General features: G+C 38.6%; 1 protein-coding gene across 3 annotated transcripts in view; it reads left to right on the top strand.

Annotated features, from left to right (window-relative positions):
* ACSS3 (acyl-CoA synthetase short chain family member 3) overlaps positions 1 to 27400 on the top strand; it is an 84899-nt gene that overhangs the window by 9931 nt on the left and 47568 nt on the right. For 2 of the 3 annotated variants that reach the window (XM_051609066.1, XM_051609067.1), the window contains exons 3-7: positions 7644 to 7832; positions 12805 to 12939; positions 13242 to 13382; positions 15515 to 15595; positions 15680 to 15775. In XM_051609066.1, coding sequence (XP_051465026.1) covers positions 7644 to 7832; positions 12805 to 12939; positions 13242 to 13382; positions 15515 to 15595; positions 15680 to 15775 — 642 coding nt within the window. Of the gene's footprint in view, positions 1 to 7638; positions 7833 to 12804; positions 12940 to 13241; positions 13383 to 15514; positions 15596 to 15679; positions 15776 to 27400 lie in introns of all 3 variants that reach the window. The other variant, XM_051609068.1, reaches the window with a different exon arrangement.

Genomic DNA, 27400 nt, shown 5'->3' with positions numbered 1-27400 from the left:
ATGCAGGATTTTGTAGCAGGTTGGATCTTTTGTTCCAGGGTCAAACTCATGGTAAGTAGGAAAAAAAAAATATGTAGGTGCTTGGTTGGAGATAATGTACCTCCTTAGAGAAGGTGGGATAGCTTGAGCTGTGTACTTGGGAAGCCTGTTGTTTTCAAATAATCCTTATTCCTTTTACTTGTTTGCACTGCTGTTCAAATCTAAGCTACAGTGGTGCTGCAAGTTAAAGTTAACCACCACTAAACAATAAATAATTGAGAGAAATTTTAGAAGCTTGTGGATGTTTAGTGCCCAGCTTGTGGGGAATTTTGGTGGTTTTTTTGGCAGAACTGAAATAGAAGGATTGCAGGACAATTCCAGCAGTCCTTTATTGATGTAAATAATGGCAAGATCAGTTTGTGTTGATAATATGTACCATTATACTGTCTTCACACTTGGAAAGTCTTTAATTAACACATTTTAAGTGTGTTAATTATATGTTGTTACAGATAAAATCTTCCAAATGCAGAGACAAGGAATTTAAGATGTAACAGTCTCTCAGAATGTACCGATTGGGCTTTTTTGTTTACTTCCACCTGTTACAGGCCTTTAAATAAAGATTATAGTGTTGGACTGAAGCCAGTGAAATGAGGATGTAGGTGGAAGTTTTGAGTATGCCAAGGGAAATTCTCTAATTCCAGTAGTGGGATGACAAGAGAAGATAAGGAAGACACAAATTATGTTAGAAATATTATCTAGTCTGTGTAGTACCAAGGAAATAAAAAGATATCCAGAAGAAATATGAATGCCCATTTAAAAAAAAAATTTCTGATTGTGTTGGAAAATACTACCATTTTCAAGTTAAGGCAAAGGTAGTTAAGTAGGTAAAAAACAATTGTCTGTTTATATCATTGTGTGTATTCTCTAGAAGGCCTCACTTCCTAAAAAGAAATCTTAAGAATCTGAGATGCATATTATTTGCAGTTGTTGATGCTTGACAGATCATGTGCACAAAAGCAGTATGATTTCTCTCTGTGATTGTTTTCAATAACAACGCACATTTACCATGTTGAATTCAGTGCTGTAATAATTTCTGAGTACAGTAATGTGACAAGATTAGTAAAAGACCAGCACACCCCCAAGCCTCTGACAGTATTGAATGTTACAAAAATATAGATGAGAAAGAAGAGCTTTGGTTATGAGCAATGGACTACGATGTAATTTCTTCTGTAGGAAGGTTTTTTTTCCATAATTATCCACCTTAAAAGCATTTTCTTCCAAAACAGCTGTATTAGCCATTGTGAGTTTGGATTTATGTATCTGCCTTGCTCTGCTCTTATCTCCTATATATGAGTGAGGAATCACACAGGTTGTTGTTTTTTTTTTCCTAGCACTTCTTCTCATTCTCTATACTTTACTCCATCTTCTTTCTTTGTCTTTTTCATGAAAAATGACTGGTTCCTTCTTATCTAGAAATAGTGCCTTTCTTTCCAATATATTTTTTCTCAGAATTGCTTTAAAATAAAAACTAGAATGCAGACAGAAAATCCTGCTGAGACTGACAACTCAACTTTTTATCCTGTTTGTCTGGTAAAGCAAGATTATCTTGATAAAACTATCTGTTAGACTTCTTGATTTTTTTCCTTATCTTATTTAAATCCCAAATGGAATTCTTCAGTGAATGTCCTAGAAATATTTAAATGCAATGGCACTGGGGTAGCTCTTAAAAAAAATATCATTACTTGTATTCTTTAAAAGATGAGACTAATCAGGAATTTACAGAGTGCTGTCATGAGTTTTTCACTTTCCACACAAAAGGCTTCCAAATTACACTGTAAAAGTCTGAAGGAGCAGCTGGAACTTAATCTCCCCTGACTGAAGGCAGTTATACTGCAGCATGTCAACATCACTGATGCCAACAGTAACGTATAATTTGGTGCAGCTTTGACAGATGAGTGAAGCAAAACCATGCTGAATTAACTGCTGAGGCTCCTGACATTTCCACTGTATGTGGTTTGTGAGTTTTAATTTGGGGTAGGTTTAGTTTCATCCTTTGAAGCAAATGCCCCATAGCTTTCTTCAAAGCCATCTGAACACAGCTATCCCACAAATCCTTGCTCCCTTGACTTGTGGGTTTCTCTAGCAAGTGCTATGCCTGCTGCTGTTCATGGAGCTCTTAGAGCAAGTCCAGAGGAGGGCCCCAAAGTTGATCAGAAGGCTGGAGCACCTCTGCTGTGAAGACAAGCTGAGAGAGTTGGGGCTGCTCAGAATGGAGAAGGCTCCAGGGAGACCTTGTAGCGGCCTTCCAGTACATGAAGGGGCTACAGGAAAACTGGGGAGGGACTTTTTACAAAGGCTTGTAACTGAGAGGACAAGAGGTAGTAAATCAAAACTGAAAGAGTGGAGATTTACATAAGATGTTAGGAGGAAATTCTTTACTATGAGGGTGGTTAGACACTGTAACAGGTTGCCCAGAGAAGTTGTGGGTGCCCCATCCCTGGAAGTGTTCAAGGGCAGGTTGGATGGTGCTTGGAGCAATCTGGTCTAGTGAGAGGTGTCCCTGTGTTCTCAGGGCCTGCAGTGTCCAAAGCTCATGCAGTTGCCAGGACTGTGCCTAGCACACAGGAAGGACTGGGATGGGGAAGTAGTCTCTGACACAGCTTGTTGCTCCACAGAACTTCCCTCACAGCTCACAGCCACTGGGGAATCTTCTCTCAAGACACAGCAGTTCTCACAGTCAATCCAGAGGCTTACACTGCCTTTCCACAGCTTTGCAACCAGTGCCCTCATTCTGCCAGGAACCTCTTATCACAGTCCCACGTTCAGTCCATCTTCAGGAAAGGAGTATACACACTCTAACTCAGGCAGGCATCCAGACCACTGACTCTGCAGTTCCCATGGCCTGCTGTGGCAGAGAGTGGCCAAGGGGATGTTCCTGCATGTTGTCTCACAGGAATCCTCTGGGGGCTGCAGGCATGTAGACACATGCAGCACCATTGCTGAACTTTTCCCTAGACTGTGTGCCAGGATTGCTGACCCGGGAACCAAGATGTGGATGCCCTTGGACATCTGTGGATGAGCAGTGGGCTTGGCGGAGTGCCCTCTCCTCCTGTGCAGATCTGTTCAAGATCTCAGTGGCACTGTGCCACCTCTGAAGCATGGTTTTGTCACCTCATCAAGACCATGGTTTTCATCTGCTTGAAATTAATGCAGCACCACTTGTCAGTCCTTTCCCACTTGGCAGTAGGTTTGACATTAGCAATGAGGTTGTGCATTTGTGGTAGAAGATTTTGCAGCAGTAGGAAAAGGAGGAAACAATAATTAAGAAGGGTGATAGAAGAGTGAAAAGGCTGATCAAGGAGTGAGGGAAAGCAGGAGTACTTGCAAAAAGAACACACTGGAGAAACTGAAGAGCATAAGGTATGTGATGTGGCTGTTTTTACTCCATGAGATGCACTTCAGGATGTTTCTGGAACTCTTGGTATTGAAGAATCCTTTTGTGTTTAGCTTGTATTGAAGGACTCTTTTTTCAATGCAGGAAGGTTTGAAATTCCTCTTCTGAACATTTTGAGTAGATTTTCTCTTTTTGTCTCTGCTAAAACAAGTTCTTTTGGTATGGACCAGAACTGGTTTTTGTAACTACTGTGGACAGCCAGGTGATTTACTTCAGAGCTACAGTTTGTAGTAGGGCTACTTCTTGTTTGTAGTATTTTTTTTTTGTGACTTAGTAAAAAAGCCATGCTCACTGGGGGCTTGCGTTTGACAGAAGTGCAGTTTAAGCCCAGATCTTCAAAGCTGAAAGCCACTTGAGTTTCATACTGTATCAGTTTGTCTCAATTGATTTTATTACTGAAGTGTCAACTATGTTAAAGCGATAGAGCAATCTTAAAATAGAAGAAAAGTGGAGAAATTCCATGCTGGTAGGAAAATAGCAACTGTAAGATCGTGAGTGATAAAGTATGCTGTCTTAAAGTAAACCATAATTGACAACTCACTGTAACAGAGCAGACGGTTTCATGGCTTGTAACCGTTTAATGAAATGTCACTGCTCACTCCTCTTCCCCTCTCCCTTTTAGAAAGAGAGATTACTTGGATGTTTCAGGTTGTCCACATCAATCTTAAGGTCAATGTAAACCTGCTTTATGATGATCCCTAGTCCTCCAAATAGTTACAAATAGAGACAGAGTTTTATTGTGTATTATGTAGGCAAAATGCTCCCTGGCTGTCAGTAGGGTGAGAGAAAGAGCACATAGGAAAATGACAGATACTCATATATCGTATTGGGTTATAGTCTTTGGTGACATTAAACTCTACATGGTGGGAAGGTCTAGTACTGAGAGGTTATTACTGGGTTTGCATGGAAGATGGGGTTCCTGTCTGCAGCATGCTACATATATTCTGCTGTAAGTGCAGTTTACCTATGATAGGTTTCAATAAAAATGACTTAAAGGTATGCAGATTGCTTCACTGTCTCCCTCCTACTGCCAAGTACCAAAGTTATACAGATTGCATACACATGCTGGGAGTCTTCTATTACAAAATAACTAATTCTGATCTTTAAATGATGCACTTTTCCTTTAGCAGGCAAACAAATGCCTTTTTCATCATCATTAATAATTATGAAGTAGTAGGAATGAACAACAATACTCACCCATTATTTTTAGCTACTTATTTCCTGCTCTACACACCTACACTGACTTTAAAATTACTCATTAAATATTGTTTTCATTGCCTCTGGTGGTTTTGTCAACACTGCTTGAGAGTCTCACAAGCAGCAAAGATAAGAATTAGTTTTCTTAGATATTTTGAGATAAGGCAGTGTTAGCTATGTTACAATAATTTTGCAGAATTGTGTTTTCACAGTAGGAAGTATAGAAAAGGAATTTATCCTTGGGACTAGAGTTGTTATCCTCACTTACACTTACTTGCACCAATCCTGTCTAGAAATGCCTGTAAATGCTAGTGATACGGCAATAAATTCTAGCTTTGAACATGTCCGGGCCTTGTTAATTTTTGTTGTGTGTTCATAGAAAATTTCAGTTTCATAGAGCATTGATAGAAATTATTAGGTCTAGTATGAAGTGCATTTTCTTTTGATGATCAGTAGTATTTAAAGTAAGAGCTCTGTTAGAAATAAATCATATTCATTCGTTTGTGTGAGTTTTCAGCTTGTTATGATGATGACTTTGCCTTATAAACATATTCTCTCTTGTGGCTGAAAATAACAGCAGGGATTTATGGAAGATTTAGAGAAAATGGAAGCTACGCTGTTATCTTCTGATGCAAGCATGTGTGTGGGGCTTCTGTGTTTCCATTTTCTGAAAACCTCACACCGAAGTGTAGAAACAGGCATAGTTTGATTATGGGTGAGCTGAGTATTTAATGCAAACACAGGTCAGATGCATCTGGAGCTTCTGGATGTTACTGTCTCAGGTTGCTGAAAGTCTGAACATGTGTTCCCACTGTAGGGAGAAGCAGTGAGTAATGCTGTGTTGCCCTCATCAATACATCTATCAGATAGGCTTCTAAAATTGGATGTTATTGCCCTAAGTTTTCTTGAATATGACCACAAAATGAAGAGCCTAATGCCTACAAATCTTGGAAGAGACAGTGTTACTAGAATTTGAAATATTTTACTGGAATAAGGTAACTCTTCAAATAGAGAAAACTGCAATTTGGTGAATAATATAATTGAAAGTAAAACTTCTCAAAAAAAATCTACCCTCCTGGCTAGCACATCCTTGAAAAATAGGGTCCTTCCCTGTTGTTCTGCTTGCACAATGTGTATTATTTCCTAGGCTGCTCCAATTGCTTGTCGTATTTGCTAGGTCACTGAAAACACCTCTTACTGCTTCAGGAGCTTGGGTATTTTCTATTCTGCAGGCAAGATTCCCCACTGCTGTCAGGAATTAGTCTCCCCTTTCTGTTCTCCCCAGTCTGATAGTACCTGAAGTAAAAGGGTCTTGCATGAGACTAAATTTTGTTTGAAACCTAACCTATGTGATAATGAATAAATAAGAATAATGCAGTACAAGCAAGATGTGAGGAATTCATATATAAGCAAATTCAGGTTACATTTGTAGTGAAAGAAATTAGAATATTTAAACCTCTCATGTTAAATGTAGTATTTTCTAGTGAATAGCAACCTTTTAAAGAAGAGTTCCCTTGTAAGACAGAGCAACTCCTTTGTTCTGAACTTAGATTTATGTCTTAAGATATTCCAAGAACTTCCTAGAGAATTTAACTTTTTTGTCTTATCACTAATATAGCACTATTGCAAGGAAAACTGGTCTTGTTACATCTGACTGGTGTACCAACCATGTATCTGGAGTATTCCAGCTCACAACTTCTGGGATATGTTTCCATCATGTTTCTTATTAGCTTATTAGTCTACTTTGTTTCTTCTTAGACTACAGTTTTTCCTATTAACCTCTTAGCTTTGTTTTATGCAGTTATATGCAGTTTTAACTCTATGACTTATGCACCTCTACACAGTGATGTCTAGTTGAAAAATTTAAAGGCAGTGAGTAGGTTTAGAATCATAGAATCATAGAATGGTGAAGATTGGAAGGGACCTTAAACATCACCTAGTTCCAATGCCCCTGGACGGGCAGGGTCATCTTCCACTAGAACAAGTTGCTCAAAACCCTGTCCAGCCTTTAACACCTCCAGGGAGGGAGCATCTACATCCTCCCTGGGCAACTTATCCAGTGTTTAGTTACTGAATGTTACACAACTGTCTGCCTTTGTAACTCAAGAAACCTCTGACTGCTGAGTTCATTCAGTTGCTCTTGGGGAATTAATAACATGTTTTCTTTCAGAAGATGCCACATTTCCATGTTTCAACAAGCAGGTCAGGACAAGTGCACAGTGCTTGTTGCACGCTCCCATGCTCACTCTAGTAGAATTTGCTATGTAGTAATTTGTCCATCCTGGTGCACTAATGAAATATTCAATATTATTTTTGTGACAGAATACTATACACTTTCAAGGTAATAGATATTTTCTCATGGTGATATAGATGGCTGACAATGTGGCTGATCTGTCACATTCCTTTAATTACAGTCCTTTTCTGCCATGCATAGTCTGTCTTCAGGTTTTTGCATACCAAAAATGAAAATCTTAAAGTGGGGAAAAATTATTTCTTAAATCTAAATGTATTTCTCTGGATTTGTATTTATGTATGGTTCAGGGGCTGAGATTTTTTGTCTTGGGTTATGAGAGATTTACAGCACTGTAGGAGAGAAAATGCTATTACATTGTGATTTGTGTTTCAAACTTAACTAGTTAGAACAGAACTTGTGTTATGAAATGAACTGTTTACATCCATCCTTAGAAGCTAAAATTGAGAAATACAAGCTCTTATCTGGATAGAAGAAAGAATGATTGCAGTGTCATTGACAATTTTGCAAAACATTGTTACTGGTTTATTGCTCTAATGTGTAGAATGTTTTTCAATGTTCAATGTTTTTTCAATGTTTTTTGCAAAGAGGAAGTTGTCTTAAATTTTTAAACCTGGTTTGCATTGTTCATCTGCTTTCTGTATCATACTGGCTTGTCTCCTTGATGTCCTGCGTCTGCTGATTGTGTGAAAGTTGTTTTTTATGCAGCACCAGTAGATCTGGAAAAACTTCTAACATGTTGTGAATGTTTTGTCAGTACAGGTCTCCAAGTTAGCTGATGTTATGGTCAGACATGGCGTGAAGAAAGGAGATCGTGTGGTCATCTACATGCCTATGATTCCACAGACAGTTTACTGCATGCTGGCTTGTGCAAGAATAGGAGCCATCCACAGCCTGATTTTTGGTGGATTTGCATCCAAAGAGCTTTCTGTTCGCATTGATCATGCAAAGGTAACATGTATTTGGAACAAGAGACACTATTGCATTAGGTATTCATGTAAATCAATGTCAAAACCCCCTTTTTCCAGAGAGGATGACGTTGCTGTTTGTCTGGCACACAGTCTCAATTAGTTTATGTACCTATGGTTGAAATGTGAACCAAGTGCTACATCTGTGCTGAGGGTAATGCTTTCAGACACTGAAATACAGATTCTGACCTCTTTTAAAAAAGCATAAGTTTAACACACTGGTGTCTGTTTAGAACATACTTTCTTCTCCCATTTATCAATATTTGCCTACAAAGATTCACCTTAAAAGTGGCTTTTCAGCCAGAATTTTTCTCAAGTGTATGAGGAAAATGCTGCCAACTCTAAAGGAGCTCATTGGTATGCTTGATGCTTGTACATATTAGGGAGTATGTTTTTTAGCTATATAGCTACTTAATCTTATTTGGTCATGAATCACAACAGCTAGGGAACCGGTTGTATATGACTCTGTGGAAAACATGATTAATAGAAGTGAAAGCTTTAAAGGCTTCCAGTTTCGGCACGAATTGGACTTGTTTATGAAGCATTATGTAAGCCTTTGTGAGTGAAAATGCAAATAGCATTTTAATAACCTACTGAGTAGCTTGTGTGTGCACATTAGTAACTTGTGTATGTATCAGTTTCAAACCAGCTAACAAGGTTTGTACTGGAAATTTCTGTTCCTATTTTCTACCGGTGGACAAGTTTTTGTCATCTGGATCAGTCGCCTGGATCATTCAGATTATCTGTGGTAGCCACCTATCACTAAATCACATTGGTTGGGAATATAAGCAAAAAAATTATGCAGGGTTTCTGGAACTTTTACTTAGATTTTTGTGAAGCAGAAGTGCTTTTCAGATACCCAAGGCTTGAATTTTTGGAATGCTTATAAATAGAAAGCTGGATGCATTCCCACTCCTCTTTTGATATTTTAACAAAGCAAAAGCTAATAAAACAACTGAAATGGTGTGGTAGAATTGTGAAAAAGAGCTGGGGGAAGACTTAACGGCAGCCCCATATTTTTCCCTGTCTTTCTTTCCACTCCCTCACTTTTTCAATGAGCTGTAAAAATTAATTTTAACTCATAGAAGCTTTTGACTAGGGAAAAATAATGTAGAAGAAAAAATTACAGACTTTTAAAATGGAAGTTGCTACAATATGAATCATCTAGCATGCTTACTTTTAGAGTATTTTGCAAATATTAACTAATTAATCCCAATGGATTTTCTCTGAGGAACAAAGGGAGACAGTACAGAAACCATATTCCTTGCTTCATGAATTAAAAAGAAAACAGAGGGAGTCTACGCGATTTACTCAAGGTCACAGATCAAGTCTTTCACATGGTTAGCTATAGAATTACTAGCTGCAGGCCATAGATTAAATCCTAATTTACATTGCCTTTTTCTTTTTTCTTTAAAAGGCACATCTAAATATTTTGGATGATTTTTCTTCCATCTGATGTGTAATGAAAGTGTAAGTAAAGAGGAGAGGCACATCCTCAATCTGAATTTCAAAACATGCCCCAGTTTTTCAATACTGTTAAGCTTTCTTGATAAGTGAATCACACATTACTGAGATTATTTTAAGATATGTATGTAAGTAGCTGTGAAAGATGGTATTTTACTGAACTTAGAATTTAATTGAAGCAGTCTCAAGAACCCTAACTTTTCTATTAGGCTTTTATGTGAATTCATTTAGATGCTGCAGTGCAGGACCTAATAGTGGTAAGATTAATTGAAAAGATGTAAAGATGTGGAATAGAAAGGTGGAAGAATGGTCATTTTATTGTGACATCTAAGTGAAAGAAATTACAAGCATTTTCTAGTGACTATGAAAGGGTACATATACTTTACCAGCTTACCTTGATTTGGATTGAATTTTAAATAGGTCTGGGAATGCTACAAAGTCCTGCAGCTGATATTTTTCAGTCTTGTCAGATATTGGCAGTTACAGATGTTCTGCAGTGAATTGTGATCATACAGAGTGTGAGAACAGGCATTTCTTGTCATCTGTCCTTTCTCCTGAATCTGGGAAGATATGGTTTGTGATATTGAAACAATAGATGCTTTTGAAAGACATATACTGTACTTTGCAAAGCAACACAACATCTGTGTAGGCACTTCATTTTAGTGGTCTAGGAAAACCGAAAAGGGTACTTAAGAACAATATGCTCATATGCCGGTTAGATAGAGTAGTTGCTATGCCTTCAACAACCAATTTTTCTCATGTTATTTGAATCACAGTAATCATATAGCAATTCCAGAGGGCCTTTTGATTTTTAAGTCCAAATCCTGCAAAGTTAAATGCAAATAATGGAGTTTTTCAGGTATGATTTTTTTTAATGTTTCTATAAAGCAGTGTTATGACTTACAAGTGACCAATTATTTGTAATACAAAATGTACAAGTCACCCAAATTACTGAAAAGTATTTGTTACTATCTTCCTTTGAGGTCAGAAATACTGTATTCCTCACTTATTTACAGTTGACATATTTGAAGATTTTAATAAGATGACTGTGAAAAAACAGAGCTAATATTTTGTAAAAGTTTATTCCTGTGCACAGGTATGGCTATGAATGGTTATCCCTACTTCTCATCATAAGAGGATCCAACCTTTTGAGTGTTTCAGCAGCAATCCAGCCTTTTGAGTGTTTCAGCAGCAACCTCAGCTGCTGATACTTAAGATACACAATTGCCTTCTAATAGTTACTCTTTCTTTAGAGTACTGTATAATACCTGGCAGAACTAAATGTGTGTGGCAATCTGACATGGCTTGTCGAGCCACAAAGTCAGATTAGTACCAGCTGGTGCAGCAGAACTACACAGTGACTGCAGAAGCAATGCATTTATTTAAAATGTGTGTCACCTTTTTTAAGGAGGAGGGAGGAGCAACAAAAATGCAGTCAATTGGAGCACTGGCTTGTGCTCAGATGCGTGGCTGAGGCACCAAGAGGAAGGAGCTTTATGTGTTGAATTAGGGCCTGAGTGCTGGGTCTCTGTAAAGCTCTTCATGACACTCCTGGCATGTTGTGCCCTAAAGCTAGTTGGTTTTCAGTTTGGGCTTTTTGCAGCTTTATTAGTTGTCCCAATAAAATATATTTATTGTTTTTTTCCTGAATTTTTCCTTGTATCTTATTAGAGACTATGAAAGCATTTTTAGGAGATGCATTTACAACAGAATAACATTGTTGGTCTGGTACTATTGGGCTTTGCTTTATCTCATTTCTGCTTCTTCATATTGTTTTTATTTTTCTACAGCCCACTATTGTTGCCATCCCTTCTCCAGCAAACCTTTGAACTTAATTGATTTTCCTTCAAACTAGTTATGTTTCTATCTAATCTTACAGTGCAGGACTACATGGAGCCACAGAAGAGATGGGAAATTGGTATAAAAAACCAATATGGGAGCAGAGATGCAAGGGAAGTAATGTGTGTGGCAGAGAGGCAAAACATTGGCCAGTAACGGACCTTTGTTTTGCAAAGAGTGATCCATGATGCTTCCAAGAAGCAACCCTCGCTTGGGAAATACATTGCCTCAGCCAATTTAGTGTTATTTATTTTTAAACTTCCTTACTGCATACAAAGCAGTTGATGAGCAGAGGTAACACCACTAACAAATGACTGTAAACCTGGTGTTGACAACCATCTTTCATCTTAACAATTGGATAGAACCATGTTAATACCTTACATTAATTACAGTCTAATTTCAGCATAGCCTCCAGATTATTTTTCAGTTTAGCTGCATTGTATTGTATCATCTTTTATTAAAATCAGTACATCCCAAAAGGAAGATGACAAATGCTGAAATTTTAAAGCTCACCTGAAATATTTATTTTGTATACAAACTAATTAGCAAACTTCCCTGAATGGCAGTTTTGGACAGGAAACATTGTATTACTTCACAATAAAGTAATTTAATCTGTGCTTTCTGTGCTGAGTTTAACAGAGCCTTAACTGTGGCATTGTGGTTTGTCCCTGCTTAATGAGAATTATGCTAATACATGCAATTAGTAAACTAGCTTGATCAAACTGAGGGGGATGTGATAAATATGCTTCTAAAACTCCAAAAGCAAGGGGATTGAAGACTCATTTTTTTCCAGTTAAAATGTGTTCTAACACATGGTTTCTTTGGTGTAACCTTCTATTTCCTGAAATACAAGAAGTAAAAATATTGATTTTGGGACTTAAATCAAAATGGTATGCAGGTTTCTTGACTTAGGAAATGTTACATAAAGTCTGATGTTAATTTAATGATAAAGATGCTGAATCCATATTTGGAAATATAAATTATTCTAAAAAAACCCCGTGGAACTGTGGAAATCTGATTTTTAGTGTTTTTGTGTCCTGAATCCTGCAAACATCAATTGTCAGACTCTGGCTTTACTTCCTTCATATGCCTTATGATTTTGGCTTACTCTCTTTCTGTAATTATTTGACTTCTTTTTCCTCTTTCCCCTATTTTTTTTCCCCTGCAATTTAATTGCAGGCTGGAAGAGAGCCAGAAAGTGCTGAAGCTAGTTTTGAATATACCATTGGGTGCAGGCAGGTAATTAGAAGGTAGGCTAAACAGCACAGATAATTGTTGACATCACTGTACCACTTTTCCTTAATGAAGGGGCTAAGTTGGAGATGGGTTTTTCTCTCTGTTCATTAATTTTTGTGCATATTACAAGAACTTAACACTGTTGATTTCTTACTGAAATTTGGTTGAAAATGGTGAAGAGTGTCAGAAGTTATTAGTGTGTTCCTAAACGAAAAACAAATGCATGGACAGTAAGATCACACAAGCTTGGTTTCCTTAGATGACTGATCTAAACCCCTGATTCTAATTATATGAAGGTAGTTTTTAATTCATTGAATGTCATTAACAAAATAATTTAATGGAAAACATGTTATTAGGTTACAGAAACAAAATATGTTGCAAATGTATATATTAACAATCTAACTTCTTTATTTTAGCCCAGGCTTATTGTAACAGCAAGTTTTGGAGTAGAACCAAAAAGGAAAGTGGAGTACATATCCCTCTTAGAAGGAGCACTTGCAATGGTGCAGAGCAAACCTGAGAAAGTTCTCATTTACAAGCGACCTAATTTGGTGGGTGTACAGTTGTTGTGCCTTCATCTTAACTTTCAGATATGTATGTAGTTTCAGATGTCTATGTAGTATGTTCTTTTCTACAAGTACATTTTTTGTTGTATCTGTTGTTTTTTAATTTTATAGAGGAAATTGATATTAATAAAATTTGAATAGTAAATATCACTAATGCAGCAGAGACATTACTGAAAATTAAATAGTATTGCACAGAAAATTTAAATAGTACATGTTTTTTGACCCACTTTCATGTATTTAATTTGTTCTGTTTTTCTTTTGACACTTTTCTGTTTTTCAATGGGTAGGGCAATGTTCCTTTTGTCCCAGGTCGTGATCTTGACTGGGAGGAAGAGCTTGCAAAAGCACAGTATCATAAATGTGTCTCTGTTCCCTCAGACCATCCACTTTATATTCTGTATACATCTGGAACAACAGGTTTGCCCAAGGTAAGGGACCATCTGTAGTCTTAAGTGTCTGTGACCAGTGTACTTGCAGTTTCACTTGAGAAAATATTTAATGAAAAAGGCTGAAAATGTTTGCCAGAGCTCAGTGCTATAAGTGATAAGCATTGCTGGAAATGGTTTAATCTTATTTATTCACATTTCACTACTTTAAGGTCGGTGTTTAGTAATAATTCACATTTGTTTATTTAATCAGTAGTAATATAAACTGCATTTACTTCAAAATGTTTGTACAGTATAGACTATTGGGTACAGCAGAATGTCTTTTAACCATTAATATTTTCTGTGTTTTAACTGTTTGAGATAACCATAGTGTAGTCAGTCAATGGCAAGATTAGTTAATATATCACTTGTGTGGAAGCATTTATCGCTGAATAGTCTTTGCTTACCCAGTATTTACCTATTAGCTATTCTTCCCATAGGTAATAATGTAATGAATGACAATACAGATGAAATGGAATTAAACATGTTCCAAAGGCTGTGTTACTGAACAGTTCTGAGAACATAATTCCCATGAAAATGAAAAGTTTGGACTGAGTAATTTGAAACTAACATAGGGCATTCTTTGAAAATGTTTGCTTTCAAATGTCAATTAGTCTTAATGATCTTTTTTTAAAATATCTTATTTTAAAAGCAAACTTTTGAGTGTTTGCTTGGTACTTACAGTTCTCTTTCAAAGTGTAGAAGACAAACTGAATATAATTTTCTGGCGATGGCCTTACCACCAAAAATTCAGAGGCAGTACAACACATCCCTGGGTATGGCAGTGGTTAGACTACTACTAGATTATTTAATGATGTGGCTTATAAAGTTCAGAGTCCATGAGGAGGTAAGGGAAATCCAGTGTCAGTTTTGCTGAGAAAAATGTCTTCTGCTTTTGCCTTGAAAATGGGCACTTTAAAGCAACATATGTATATTGAATTATTTAATTATATTGTCAAAAAGTCCAAGATAAGATCCTTTGTTCCAAGTGTTTTCTTTGACTGTTAGTTTCAAAATACAGTATCTCAGAGATAAAAGTATCCAGAAGGTTACTTCATTGTGTTTGCTCTCCAGAATGTAGACACCTTGGTGAATAAATCACCCGTATGAGAGGGAGATTGTCCACTAGCACTAAGCTGCAATGCATAACTTAATAATTTTTGTATGCATTTAAGGAACTTGCTTTTAAATGGTTATGCAAGTAAAATTACTCAGTTATGACCTTCATAACAAAACTTTTGCTAATCTTAGAGCAGAGAATAAGTTAGAAGCTGAGATGAACAAAGGCAATGTGCTTTCTGAAATTTGTGAAGTGTTAGCTAACCATTCTCTGCAGTGGCAATCTCCATGTTCATGAGTTAATATGTCTCTAAAGTCCCCTGTTTCTTGGACGAGACCTGAAAGTGCCCAGTTCATTCTGTTAACTACCTGGGTTTAGTACAGACAGATAGCTGTGTTGTAATGTCTGCACTGTAGACATCTGGTCAGATGAATCTTGGCTGAATTTTAGATCAGTACATCGGGAATGCTAGTATGTCAGGAATTTTGGCTAAACCTTTCTAAAGTAGACATCTGCTTTAAGCCAATTTTTTGACGGCTTTAGAAAGAGTCAGTGCAGAAATAGGGATATGTTTCAGGTAATAATTCACCCCAGATATTTTAGGGATCACCTACGTACACCACAAATGTTCCTCTTTTTCAGTGATGGTACAGAAAGACTAGGCAATAAATTTCAAACATGCCTAGCATTTAGATGGCCACAGTTTAAGTGAGGTAAATACTCAATCTCTAATTTTTTGTCAGCATAGGTTGACTAAATATTTGTATATCAGATTTTAATGAGAAAATTCTAGTCTTTGTTGGTTATCTTATGAAAACTGTGTAGTGCTTGGATTGGGTTTTTATAATTGTTTTATTTTATGTCTGTTTATTTCTTTGTTTTCTAAAATTACTTCTTCAGTGGGAATGCTGGCACGAGTATCTACTTGTTGGAATGGATCCTTTTCTTAAGCAAGGTGTATTGGAATTAGACACCTTCAAGTATATTGCTGCTAAAAACCCCCAAAATTTAATTGATGGCAGAAATACCGTTTCATCCTTCAAATGATCTTAAATATTCACATTTTCTCGTTTAGGGTGTTGTCAGACCAACAGGTGGCTATGCAGTTATGCTAAATTGGACAATGTCAGCTGTATATGGACTCAAACCTGGCGAGGTAATTCTGTTTAAATGTCATGTACATGTTTTTGAACTCCTCTTAAAAACTCTCCACTATATTTATGCTTTTATTTCATTTTAGGTATGGTGGGCAGCATCAGATTTAGGTTGGGTTGTTGGCCATTCCTATATTTGCTATGGACCTCTCCTTCATGGGAATACTACAGTTTTGTATGAGGTATGATGCATTCTAAAAAGCAAGCTTTGAATAGCAGCATCTTCTCCTGTTGATCCATATGATCCTGTTTATGCCTGTCCATTCTTCAGTCTGTATATATTTAAATTGTGTGTATGTCTTCAGTGTTTATACTCTCCCATCTTATTACAGTAATTCTTGAGGAAAACTGCCTTCACTATCCTTCAAATTTGTCTCCTTCATTTGTGTGGCTGGTGATATTCAGCGAAGCAAGATGGTGGAGCGTACCAGCTTAAGCCACAGGCTTTTGGACTACCTTCTGTGGATCTAGGAGAGGATGTTGTGTTTTGTGGGTCTGGAGATGGCAGATTCTTACTGGATCTGAACTGGGGGCAATTGGGAGCACTATGATTTTAGCCAGAACTCTTAAGAAGCCTTGCCTCTTCTTTCCACCCTCTACCACTCAAGGCACGTAAAGCCAAGACTCAACTGACCTTCAGGGTTTGGTCCTTCCCCTTGGAGGTGAAACTCAGTGGAGTAGGGAGGAAACTAATCCAATTAGAATGACCTGCTGCATCCTAACTTTGGTGCTCAGAAAAGCAATCACTCTGCCTGACATTGTTATTTTTTTTAGAAGTTATTGATGATTCTCTAATCACCATGCAAGAAAATACATTGTTGCTTAAACCATCTTCTTCTTTCTTCAGGGAGTGAATCCAGGGTCCACCAGTGACAGTGACAGATATTTTATGTTAAAGCACCAACATTGCTAGCTCTTAAGCATGTTGAGACTTGGTTGCTTGCATTGACTTGACATTAGGAATTCTGGGTATATTCCAGCTTCTCCAGCACTGTGCAGAGTGAATTGCACCTAGTAATTGTTCTGTCTTTTTCGGTGGTCCTAGAAGCAGAAGTTGTTTTAACTCTGCCATTGTGACATGCTTATAACCTCTGTTGATTTGTAGTGGTAATTAGAAATGTGTGAACCTTTAAAGGGAATCTAATGGTAATCATGGCAGAGCATAGTGACAGCTGTTGCTTTAGCCTCCCAGAATATTGAGCAAGGGGCAGGTTGGAGTTTGACTGTATGTGCTCTGAAAGGCCCAAAAAATGCAAATGCACCACCCCATTGCTAATGTCAAACTTACTGCCAAGTGGAAAAGGACTGACAAATGGTGCTGCATTAATTTCAAGCAGATGAAAACCATGGTCTTGATGAGGTGACAAAACCATGCTTCAGAGGTGGCACAGTGCCTGTGCCCCTGCCACTGAGATCTTGAACAGATCTGCACAGGAGGAGAGGGCACTCCGCCAAGCCCACTGCTCATCCACAGATGTCCAAGGGCATCCACCTCTTGGTTCCCGGGTCAGCAATCCTGGCACACAGTCTAGGGAAAAGTTCAGCAATGGTGCTGCATGTGTCTACATGCCTGCAGCCCCCAGAGGATTCCTGTGAGACAACATGCAGGAACATCCCCTTGGCCACTCTCTGCCACAGCAGGCCATGGGAACTGCAGAGTCAGTGGTCTGGATGCCTGCCTGAGTTAGAGTGTGTATACTCCTTTCCTGAAGATGGACTGAACGTGGGACTGTGATAAGAGGTTCCTGGCAGAATGAGGGCACTGGTTGCAAAGCTGTGGAAAGGCAGTGTAAGCCTCTGGATTGACTGTGAGAACTGCTGTGTCTTGAGAGAAGATTCCCCAGTGGCTGTGAGCTGTGAGGGAAGTTCTGTGGAGCAACAAGCTGTGTCAGAGACCACTTCCCCATCCCAGTCCTTCCTGTGTGCTAGGCACAGTCCTGGCAACTGCATGAGCTTTGGACACTGCAGGCCCTGATAACACAGCCCTCCTAATCTCCTGCACAAAAACCCAGCCGCACTGTCTGAAATGCAGTGTATGAAGGACCTCCTCAGTATTGGTAGTGGTGCTGATACCTCTCACCACATGTCAGATCCTGTCTCCACCCTGCAATCAGCTGCTTGTACAACAAATACCATTTACAGCTTTTCTTTAAAATGCAAAGGTTAAAATAGTGGTTCTTTGCAATATATCCCCTGCCCCAAGTCATACTTCAGAAAGATCATATAGGGAGTTGCACTGTGAGCTGGGGTAAAGCATAATTGTATTAGCCGTATTTACCCAAAACGTTTGATTGAAGGCATCAAGGGAGTGTGTGAAACACACAAGTGTGGAGGAGGGAAAAACTGAGGACAGAGGGAAGTACTGGAGATCAGTTCCTTTTTAATAATTGCATAACATTTGCCAGATTGGAAGACATTGATATTCAGTGGTATTTCTGCCATCCCACTCCATGCACACCTGAATGCTCAGTAGGTTGATGACTGTCTTCAGTGAAGGAGCAGAAAAAGTCCTGACCCAGGTGCATTGCTGTATGCACCGCCTATGACAAAGAGCAGAGAACTCTGCATACAGGTGCTGCAGAGGCCACGTTCATTGTTTCAGTCTGAAGGAAGTCTCAGAGCTGTCCTCACAGCTGGTTCAGTCTAAAAGTGAATACCCTGAATTTGAAAGGTATTGGAAACATTTACATGGTGTCTGTCCCACACAGCCCAGTGTCTTTCGGATGACCAAATGTAGATTATGGTTCCATTATGCATTCAGTAAAAGCACAATTCAGTTAGGCCTGTGCTTCACCATTTTTACTGGTGTGGGATATAAGGGTATGCAGCATCTTTGATGATACTCATTGGCATTGAGAGCATAATGAATGGTCCTGTCCCTTCTTGACAAGAAGGCACTGGATTATCTTTGGTTCTGTGACCAGAGATAGGGAAGACAGGGAATATAGAAACCTTATGGGGGAGCCTACTGGCTAAGTTTAAAATGACATGCTACTGTTACCTGCATGAAACAGAGAAAAGTGACATCATGACACTTCCTAGCAAAGGTCCCTTCAGTCAAGGGAGGAAAGATCTGTGGGGTAGCTTTCCCTCAGAAGCCTTTGAACTTTGAACTTTTTGGTCCAGTGAACAAGGCAAAATCTAGTCTAAAATAAACCTCAAATACCATCTGATGGAAGAGGTAAAGAGCATAGGCATTACATATTTTGCTTTATTAATTTGCTCTAATTCACCTTGCTACTTGCTATGCAAAGTGTGTGACACCATACATTTCCTATTATTTCACATGATACTAGATTTATTTTTACCGGTGATACTTCTCTGGTAGAAGAGCAGATTGTGCCTATGTGACACCTGTGTATGTTGCTATGAGCAAAATCCTGTTTATAATTTTTGTAACAGAAATATTTAAATTAAGAAACAAAATGCAATCTTGATGTCTTAGAAGTGTATTTTGGAATTTGTTCTTGTCTTTGTGGTTAACTTTTAACTTTGTGGTTAACTTTTCAAAGTGTTAACTTTTTTTCTGCTCCTGGAAAGACTGGATATTGTGTTAAGGTGTTCTATGAAATAGAAAATGAACTTTTGTCAGGATACTTTTCTTCCACATAATTTTGCAGTTATAGCCTGAGGCAAATAGCTTTCTTTTTAGCTTCTAGGCATTGGATTGATTTTTCAATAATCTCTCAGAAAAGCAGGTTTGCAAAAAAAAAAAAGTATTTTTTATTAAATATTAGATGTCCATAGAGCAATAACAAAAAGCACAAGGGTTTTTTTCCCGTAAGAGCTAAGACAGAGAAGGTCCCATGCCTTAGTGCACTCAGCCACTGACTGCAGCAGCTGGAGAAAACTTCAACAAATAGTTATTCTTAGTCTGAAACTCAATGGACCTTCTGTCCAGATAAAGTTTATGGACTTGCTTGCTGTCAGTATTGATCATGAAAGCTTGCAATGAATGCATTATTGAAATACATGGTGCAGAGAATATCTGCAGTGCAACTATGGCAATAAAATTCAGCCACTCGTTTCAGAATTGCTTATGCTTAGTTCTTTTTTGAAGAGTCTCTGATATGATAATCTGGAGGAATCAACTTGCTCCTGTGAATTTACAAAGCAACTCACTGCGGATTTCGGAAAGCTTTTGAGTTAATCACAAGTGTCAGATTGCTGATTACAGGAGTGGCACTTGGTTCTTAGTGCACAAAAAAGTTCTGAAGGACATTAGGAAGCAAGTTTTTTTCTAGGACATTGCAAATTAAAAGTAATCAACTAATTAAAAAAAAAAAAGAAAAAAAAGGAGGAATGAGTTTGTTTAAAAGCAGTAGGGCGAAGTCTTAGGAAAAAAAGGCTAAATTCAACAAGAACAGACAAGTGAAAGAATATGTTAAACTCATGAGGCAGAATCTCTTGCAGAAAGGATTCCTTAGTAACTAAATATATCTTTATGTGGAATCATAGAATTGTTTTGGTTGGAAGGGACCTTAAAGATGATCTACTTCCAAATCCCCTGCCATGGGAAGGGACACCTCCCACTAGACCAGATTGCTATTGGACCCCATCCAACCTGCCACTGAACACTTCCAGGGAGGGGGCATCCACAACTTCCATGAGTAACCTGTGCCAGTGTCTTACCACGCTCACACTAAAGAATTTCTTCCTAATGTCTAACCTAAATCTACCCTGTTCCAGTTTGAAACCATTACCCCTCATCATATAATTACATGCCCTTTTAAAAAGCTCCTCCCCAGCTTTCCTGTAGCCCCTTCAGATAGTGGAAGGCTGCTGTGAGATCTCCTTGGAGCCTTCTGTTCTCCCGGCTGAACAGCCCCAACTGTCTCAGCCTGTCTTTATAGGAGAGGTGCTCCAGCCTTCTGATCGTCTTTGTGGCCCTTTGTGGAGAAGGGAGTAGAGTAAGTTTTCCACAGTTTGTATGTTCAAATTCATATATTTACATATATTTGTGTAGGTGGATGAAAATGTCAAGAAGAACTATAAAATTGTGTACTTGAACTTGCAAATAACTCCAGATACAGAGGTGGGTTGGTGGCTTTTTGTAGTACATGGGTATGTGCATGTCCTATACCTTTTGCTCATTTCAGAGGTCATGCTGGTCAGATTCTTCCTGGATGTTGTTCATTTATGTAGGACAATAATGGATACATCTGTGAGAACTCCTAAACATTCCCTGAGGAAATTGGGGATTGATTTTAATGTCTGATTTAAGTTGTGTAGGCTCAGTTAGCTGATAATGAAAGAAAGATCATGGCAATGCTCTTTTTATACTTCTGTGAAGAAGACAGTCTGAACTCTTTTTTTTCTGTATTGTTGTGGTGACAGAACAGACCACTGTGGACAAGAGAAATAAGATTTGGCTCTGAAAAATTTAACTGAACGTAGCTTTGCATACTGAGATACTCAGTGTGCATTTTTCACTCGCCTTTTCCTGAGGTGAAAGGGTGAGGAAGAACAGTCTATGTGTTGCATTAAATACCACAATACTCCATTTGTCCCTCTCCTGTCAGATGGTAACAATCTTTGCTGTTATATCTGTATAGTATGTAAAGACCTTGTGAAATATTTGGAAATTGAGTATCCTTAGGCAAGAAAACTTACTACGTATTTTGACCTGGTTCTGTTTTCTGGAAGTGAAGGCTTAAAAGGATGTGTGGACATTACTGTAAGCTTTAATTAAGTACTAACATGCTGTTCTTCAGTTTTCAATCTACTCTCCCAACAACTTAAAGTATTTGTATACATACGCAGAGTTAATTAGTATGTTCAAGATGTGTGAAGTAGGTTATATATATACTCTGTTAAAAGGATGTCTGTTCTTTGCTTATGCTACTGGTAATGACATTTTTTGTGTTAGGTAGTATGGGTCAATATGTGAGGTTAACTTTCTGGTATATGGTCTCCACACAAGCTAGAAATCTTTGCTTTCTTATTTTACTTGGATTTACTCTCACAGGATATACCCTCTGGGCAAAGATAAAAGATAGGCAAACAGCACAGGCCTGTGCCTTCTCAGGTCACTAACTGCAGTATATAATAGGTCTTGATTTAGGATCTCTTCTGGTTTTGCAGTACAGGATATAGAAGATTGTTGACTGTTTAGGGTAAAGACTTTGTAGACAAAAATCTTATCTGTAGACAAAATACTTATCTGTATGTGCAGGAGTGTAAGAAATCTCAGCATATGCTGCTAAGAGCTGGTCCTTGCAGTTTCAGTGTGTGTCATACTTATACATTCCCATATACAGATAGGTGTTCATAAAGGTATGTAAATATGCCTATATAGATAATAATTTCATTTTTTCCCTCGTGTGTATGACTTTCTTACACTTCTAAATGTATTTAATCATCCATAGTTTTCAGTTGATTTAATCAACTGTTCTATTCACTAGTCAAAAAGTAGTGCTTTGATTTTTAATTTTTTTAAATTTTATTTTACATTACTACTTCATGAACAGCAAGATCTTATTTTAAGCTTCTTCACTTCTTAATAATGAAATTTAGGAGGTGATGAATACATAATATACCTACTTGGAGTACATCAACACTGAATGTATGAGTTCAGCTGAAGAAAGAAACTGAGCTTGTTTGTAGGCTGATTTTACAACTTACACAATTTACCTTATGCTAGGTAGTTTTCAAACTCTCTTTCCACCTTTATTTAATGCCCAGGTGCTTAGTTTAGTTCTGGTATGCAATTTTGGGGATTTCAGTGGTGTCAGGATCTCTACAGATAATTAAACGGAGAACTCCAGATACAAATGACTTTCACTAGAAAAATATAAAATAGTAAAAAAATATTAATAAATGGTTATTATTCCTTTGAAAGTTTTATTCTGTTACAAAAGGGACCCATTTTCTAGTTAGTCTAGAAAAACCCCAGTGATTTTCCACTAAATTAATAGAATTTAAAGGCTGGGGACCACTGTGGTTAACTTCTCTGATATTCTGAATAACAAGGAGCAAAAACATCACCCGGTTGAAGAAATGCACATTTATAGAATCAAATGCCATATTAGCTTGAATATTAAATTACTATGGTCTAATTAATGTTTAAATACCTAAAAGATGTTAATTAGATTCTTCATTCCAAAGGGATTAACTCACTACCACTATGCTAGTTAAGAAGAAAAGGAAAGCGGTGTGAGAAAAATGTTAGTTTCTCAGAGATAAGGAAAAGACTTTGATAGTATTATAGTAGCTGTTTTTGACCACTGTTACACTGGGTCACATTAACATCGTTCCATGAATTTTGCAGAAGAGAATCAGGAAAATAAATACTGCAACAAAGAGATTTTATTTCTAGCAGGTGTAGAGTAAGACAAGAAGGCAGTGGGAGGAAAGCGATGCATTCCTCCAGCAATATTTGTCACATGGTCATCTTGCAGAGAAGTTTTATCTCTGTGTGAATGGTTATTGCCGTTATAAAGGCACCTCTGAAATTAAAATGTGTTGGTTGTGGAAAATACAAAGGGTAAAAATTGTATTTCTTTTACCAGTGAGTGTTAAAGAAAAATCAGACAGTAACTGGTTTACCTTCATGTCTGCTTCATGATTTTTGCTCTTGGTGAGAACACTGTTAAACAGTAATAGTACATTTACCATTTTTCTGTCTCTGAGATGCCACCACCCAGGTCTTCAGACAGTTATGACATCAGTGTCATCTTTCTGAGGATTAAAAATGGGAAGAAAAGGAAGGCTTCTGTACACACAGAGAGAAAAACAATGTTTACAAAGAGGAATAGTGTATAATTTTTCTTCTGCTCAGAAAGCTGTCTTAATAGTGAATATTCATAAATTTGTAGTCCAGGTTTTTCCTAAATGATTGCCTAGTGATAGAGTTTGGTTTAGGGAATAGCAGTATGCTGTTTAGGTACAAGGAGAAAATACCTCATCCCCTTTGCCTTTGGACAGCCACTATTGAATATAAAGTAGGCTGCCTTTATACCCTCACTTCTTGAAATGATTTGTTTATTTTTAAATTACTTAGTAGGTGACAACTTGTCGTTTTAACAATTGCTATGGAAACTGTGCTTTCAGTTTTTACTTGCTGTAACACCATTGTCACGAATGTAAAAACAGTAATGAATTATTTTGAATGCAGAAAAACTTGTGTGGTTTTTTTTTTAATCCTCTATCCTGGATTGTTTTTCTCCAAGGCATGACGAACTTCAGCTATAAATAAGCTATGTGAAGTCTCGGCCCACTCTGGGTTGCTCTTGCTAACGGGATCACAAGCTGTAAGCAATAGGATGGTGCTAAGAGAAAGTCTCTAGCTACTACCCGTGATCCTGTGATGTCAGGAAGAAGGCAGCTTAGTAGTTCGAGTGCTTGGGACCTTGAATTGGAGCTAGGATAATGAAGATGCGTACACTTGCCAAGGAGGACTTGATTAAGGACTTCATTTGAGTGTTACAGGACAGAGAAGGAACTATTGTCCCACAAAGAGCGGTAACAAGTCATTGTTGTGCACATGGAGCCTTCCTCACAATGCTCACTGTGGTCCTACCAGTCCCTGTGGTTGCACCAAAACCATAGGGTACACAACAGCAGCAACTGGTTTAAAATTACTCTCATTTGGCACAGCTGTTAGCAACTCCGGGGCATCCAGACTTTCTACAGTTTCTGGAAGCATTATCAGCTTACAAAGCAAGCACTGCCTCTGGAGTTTGCCATTTTTGTAATCTTTCTGCTGTCATCCATGCTCACTGTATTTGTGAAGAGAATTAGGTATGATGTGTCATCTCAAGTCCTTAGGGGAGGTTTGGCAGCATGGCCAGCAACAGAAAGACAAATGGCTCCATGAACATACCCTTTTGAATCCTGATGTGCCAGGATTTTGTCTGTGCTTTGATGTAAGCAGGTTTTAGTGACAGTGAATTCCATGTATAATACTTGTTATGCAGAAAGAATTTTCTCCTCATAATTCTGTATTTATCTTTAATGAAACAGCCCCTTGTTGTTAGGGGTCAGACAAAAAGGGACTTGCTGGGCTGTTATGGATGTGTTGTTGGTTATTTTATTAAAGCTCCTCTAAAATGTCTTTGTCCTCCAGTAATCCATCCTGGTGGCTTCTGACTTTCTCCACAGGATAACTTTTCTATCCCCTTGATCATTCTTGCTGCCTGACTATGAATCTTCTTTCATAATCATGTATTATCCATCAACACATTCTGCCTGAGGATATCTGCTCAGCTGGTAGACGTATGATAAATTACATGCTAAATCTAGGTACTTCCAGAAAGATGTTCCTATCTGTCTGTCTGCCTCAGAATCTCTTGGTAAGTTAATAATAGACTTTTCTACTTGCATCATTTGAGCCTGTCCAAGTGTCTATTTCTACTTTTTAAATTAGATTAGGCAGATCACTCTCTGAATGCCTTGTTCTTGTTTACCGTGCTCTCAGTTCCTGGCAACCACGGATATAATTGCCAGGAACTTTAAAAATAAATTTTCATCTTCAATATTGATACAAATACTGAATAGCAACAGATCTTGAACTGATCCCTGCAGAAATCTAGTGGATGCATCTCATTTGCTCATCGTCCCCAGTTGACTCAGCAGTCTGTCAGCATAGTCTGAATTCAGTTACCGTCTGCTTTATTGGGTACATTGATAAATTTTTAAAAATCAAAATTGCATGCAGTAATAAGCCTCTAATGGCATTTTGCAATACTTCTTGACATTTTTCTATAATAAATGAGAACTCTGGTGATTTTCTTTGCAGTTTTTTGGGCTCTAAAATTAATTTGCACTCTCTCATACTTGTTTCACTTACGTCAGTTTTTTGTTTATGCTTTTTCTAAACTGTGAATGGCTGCCGAGGCACCAGAGAAGTTTTTCTGCAGAATCAGTGAGAATATATTACAGTTGGACCAGATATTATTTTTTCCTAAATTAATATTTTAAGTGTTGCTATATTATTTGGGTATTATTTCCTATTGACTGTCAGGGGAACTTCGTATTCCTTTCCTTACGCCGTTTCTATTGCTGAATTTTTCTCCAAGATCTGAGCTTCTCCAAACCAAAGCTGTTGTAACTTACTTACGGCATTTAAATATCAACCTGTCAGAGTCCTGCATGCCCACGCACGCACTTGTGAGGGTTTAGCTGCTTGTGCTGAAGATGCAGTCCTACTCAGAATAGCTGGAGGTGCACAGCACAGGCAGGGCTGTGAGGGAGCTCGGGTGAGGGCCCGAGTGTAGATCACATCCTGAGCCAGGAGAGGCTCCTTTTAGCTCTTCTCACAACTTTGCACTTTCCCCAGTGGTCTTACCTGAGGTTTCACAGAATCATCGTGGTTGGAAAGGACCTCTGAGATCACTGAGTCCAACCATCAACACAAAAAACCCCAACAACTGACCAAACAAACAAACAAACCTCTGACCAAACAAATACTACCAACCACACACACTCCACCAAAAAACATCTGCAAAAAACCCCACAGCCTCAGCCACCTCCCTGGGCAAGCTATTCCAGTGCCTGACCCGTCTTTCAGTGTAGGAATTCTTCCTAATATCCGATCTGAACCTGCCCTGCTGCAGCTTAAGACCATTTCCTCTGATCCTGTTGTTATTCACTTGGGAGAAGAGGCCAACACACACTTCCATACAACTTCCTCTCAGTACTTGTAGAGGGCAGTGAGGTCTTCCCTCAGCCTCCTCTTCTTCAAACTGAGCAACCCCAGTTCCCTCAGCCACTCTTGGTATGACTTGTTCTCTAGACCCTTCACCAGTTTGATAGCTCTCCTCTGGACAGGCTTCACCACCTCAATGTCCTTTTTATAGTGAGGGGCCCAGAACTGAACACAGTACTCAAGGTGTGGCCTCAAAAGTGCTGAGTACAGGGGCAGGATCACTTCCCTAGTCCTGCTGGCCACACTGTTCCTAATGCAGGCCAGGATGCTGTTGGCCTTCTTGGCCACCTGGGCACACTGTTGGCTCATGTTCATCAGGCTGTCAAGCAGTACCCCCAGGTCCTTTTCTGCTGGGCAGCTCTCCAGCCACTCTACCCCAAGCCTATAGCATTTCATGGGGTTGTTGTGACCAAAATGCAGGGCCCAGCACTTGGCCTTGTTGAACCTCATACCTCTGGTCTTGGCCCATTGATGCAGCCTGTCCAGGTTCCTCTACAGAGTTTTCCTACCCTCTAGAAGATCGACATTCCATGCAATTTGGTGTAATCTGCAAACTTACTGAGGTTGCACTCAATCCCCTCATCCAGACATTTTATAAAGATAGTGAACAAGACTGGCCTGAAAACTGAGCCGTGAGGGACATCACTGGTGACCGACCACCAACTATGTTTGACCCTGTTTACCACAGCTCTCTGGTCCTGGCCATCCAGCCAGTTTTTTTACCTAGTGAAGAGTACACTTGTCTATGCCATGATTTGCCAGCTTCTCCAGGAGAATGCTGTGGGAGATGGTGTCAAAGGCCTTAGCAGTGTCTAGGTACACAACACCTACCTGCATGCTGCAGCATGGCAAACGTGGCCTTGAGCATCAGCGGCTAAGCCCCTAGGAGGGAGTGGGTGTGCTCGAGGGCCAGACACAGCCCTTTTATAGGCTCTGAGTGTTTCAATTTGGTTAAAAATTACAGCTTTCATTATTACTGGCAGACTACCTGGTCTTGCCCCATGGCTAGGTTTGTTGCTGTCTAAGATGATTACAAATGGTGCTAGTTCAGTTGTGTAATTAATTAATGAGAATTTTATGGAAATACAGACATCTTTGGTCCGAGACCATTTGTTAAAGTGATGGTTAGGGATGTGGGCTTGAATTCAGGTGGCAGATC

The sequence above is a fragment of the Apus apus genome, chromosome 1, assembly GCF_020740795.1.
Source record: "Apus apus isolate bApuApu2 chromosome 1, bApuApu2.pri.cur, whole genome shotgun sequence".
In the NCBI taxonomy this organism is placed as follows: Eukaryota; Metazoa; Chordata; class Aves; order Apodiformes; family Apodidae; genus Apus; species Apus apus.
This window is presented reverse-complemented; position numbering and strand designations above follow the sequence as displayed.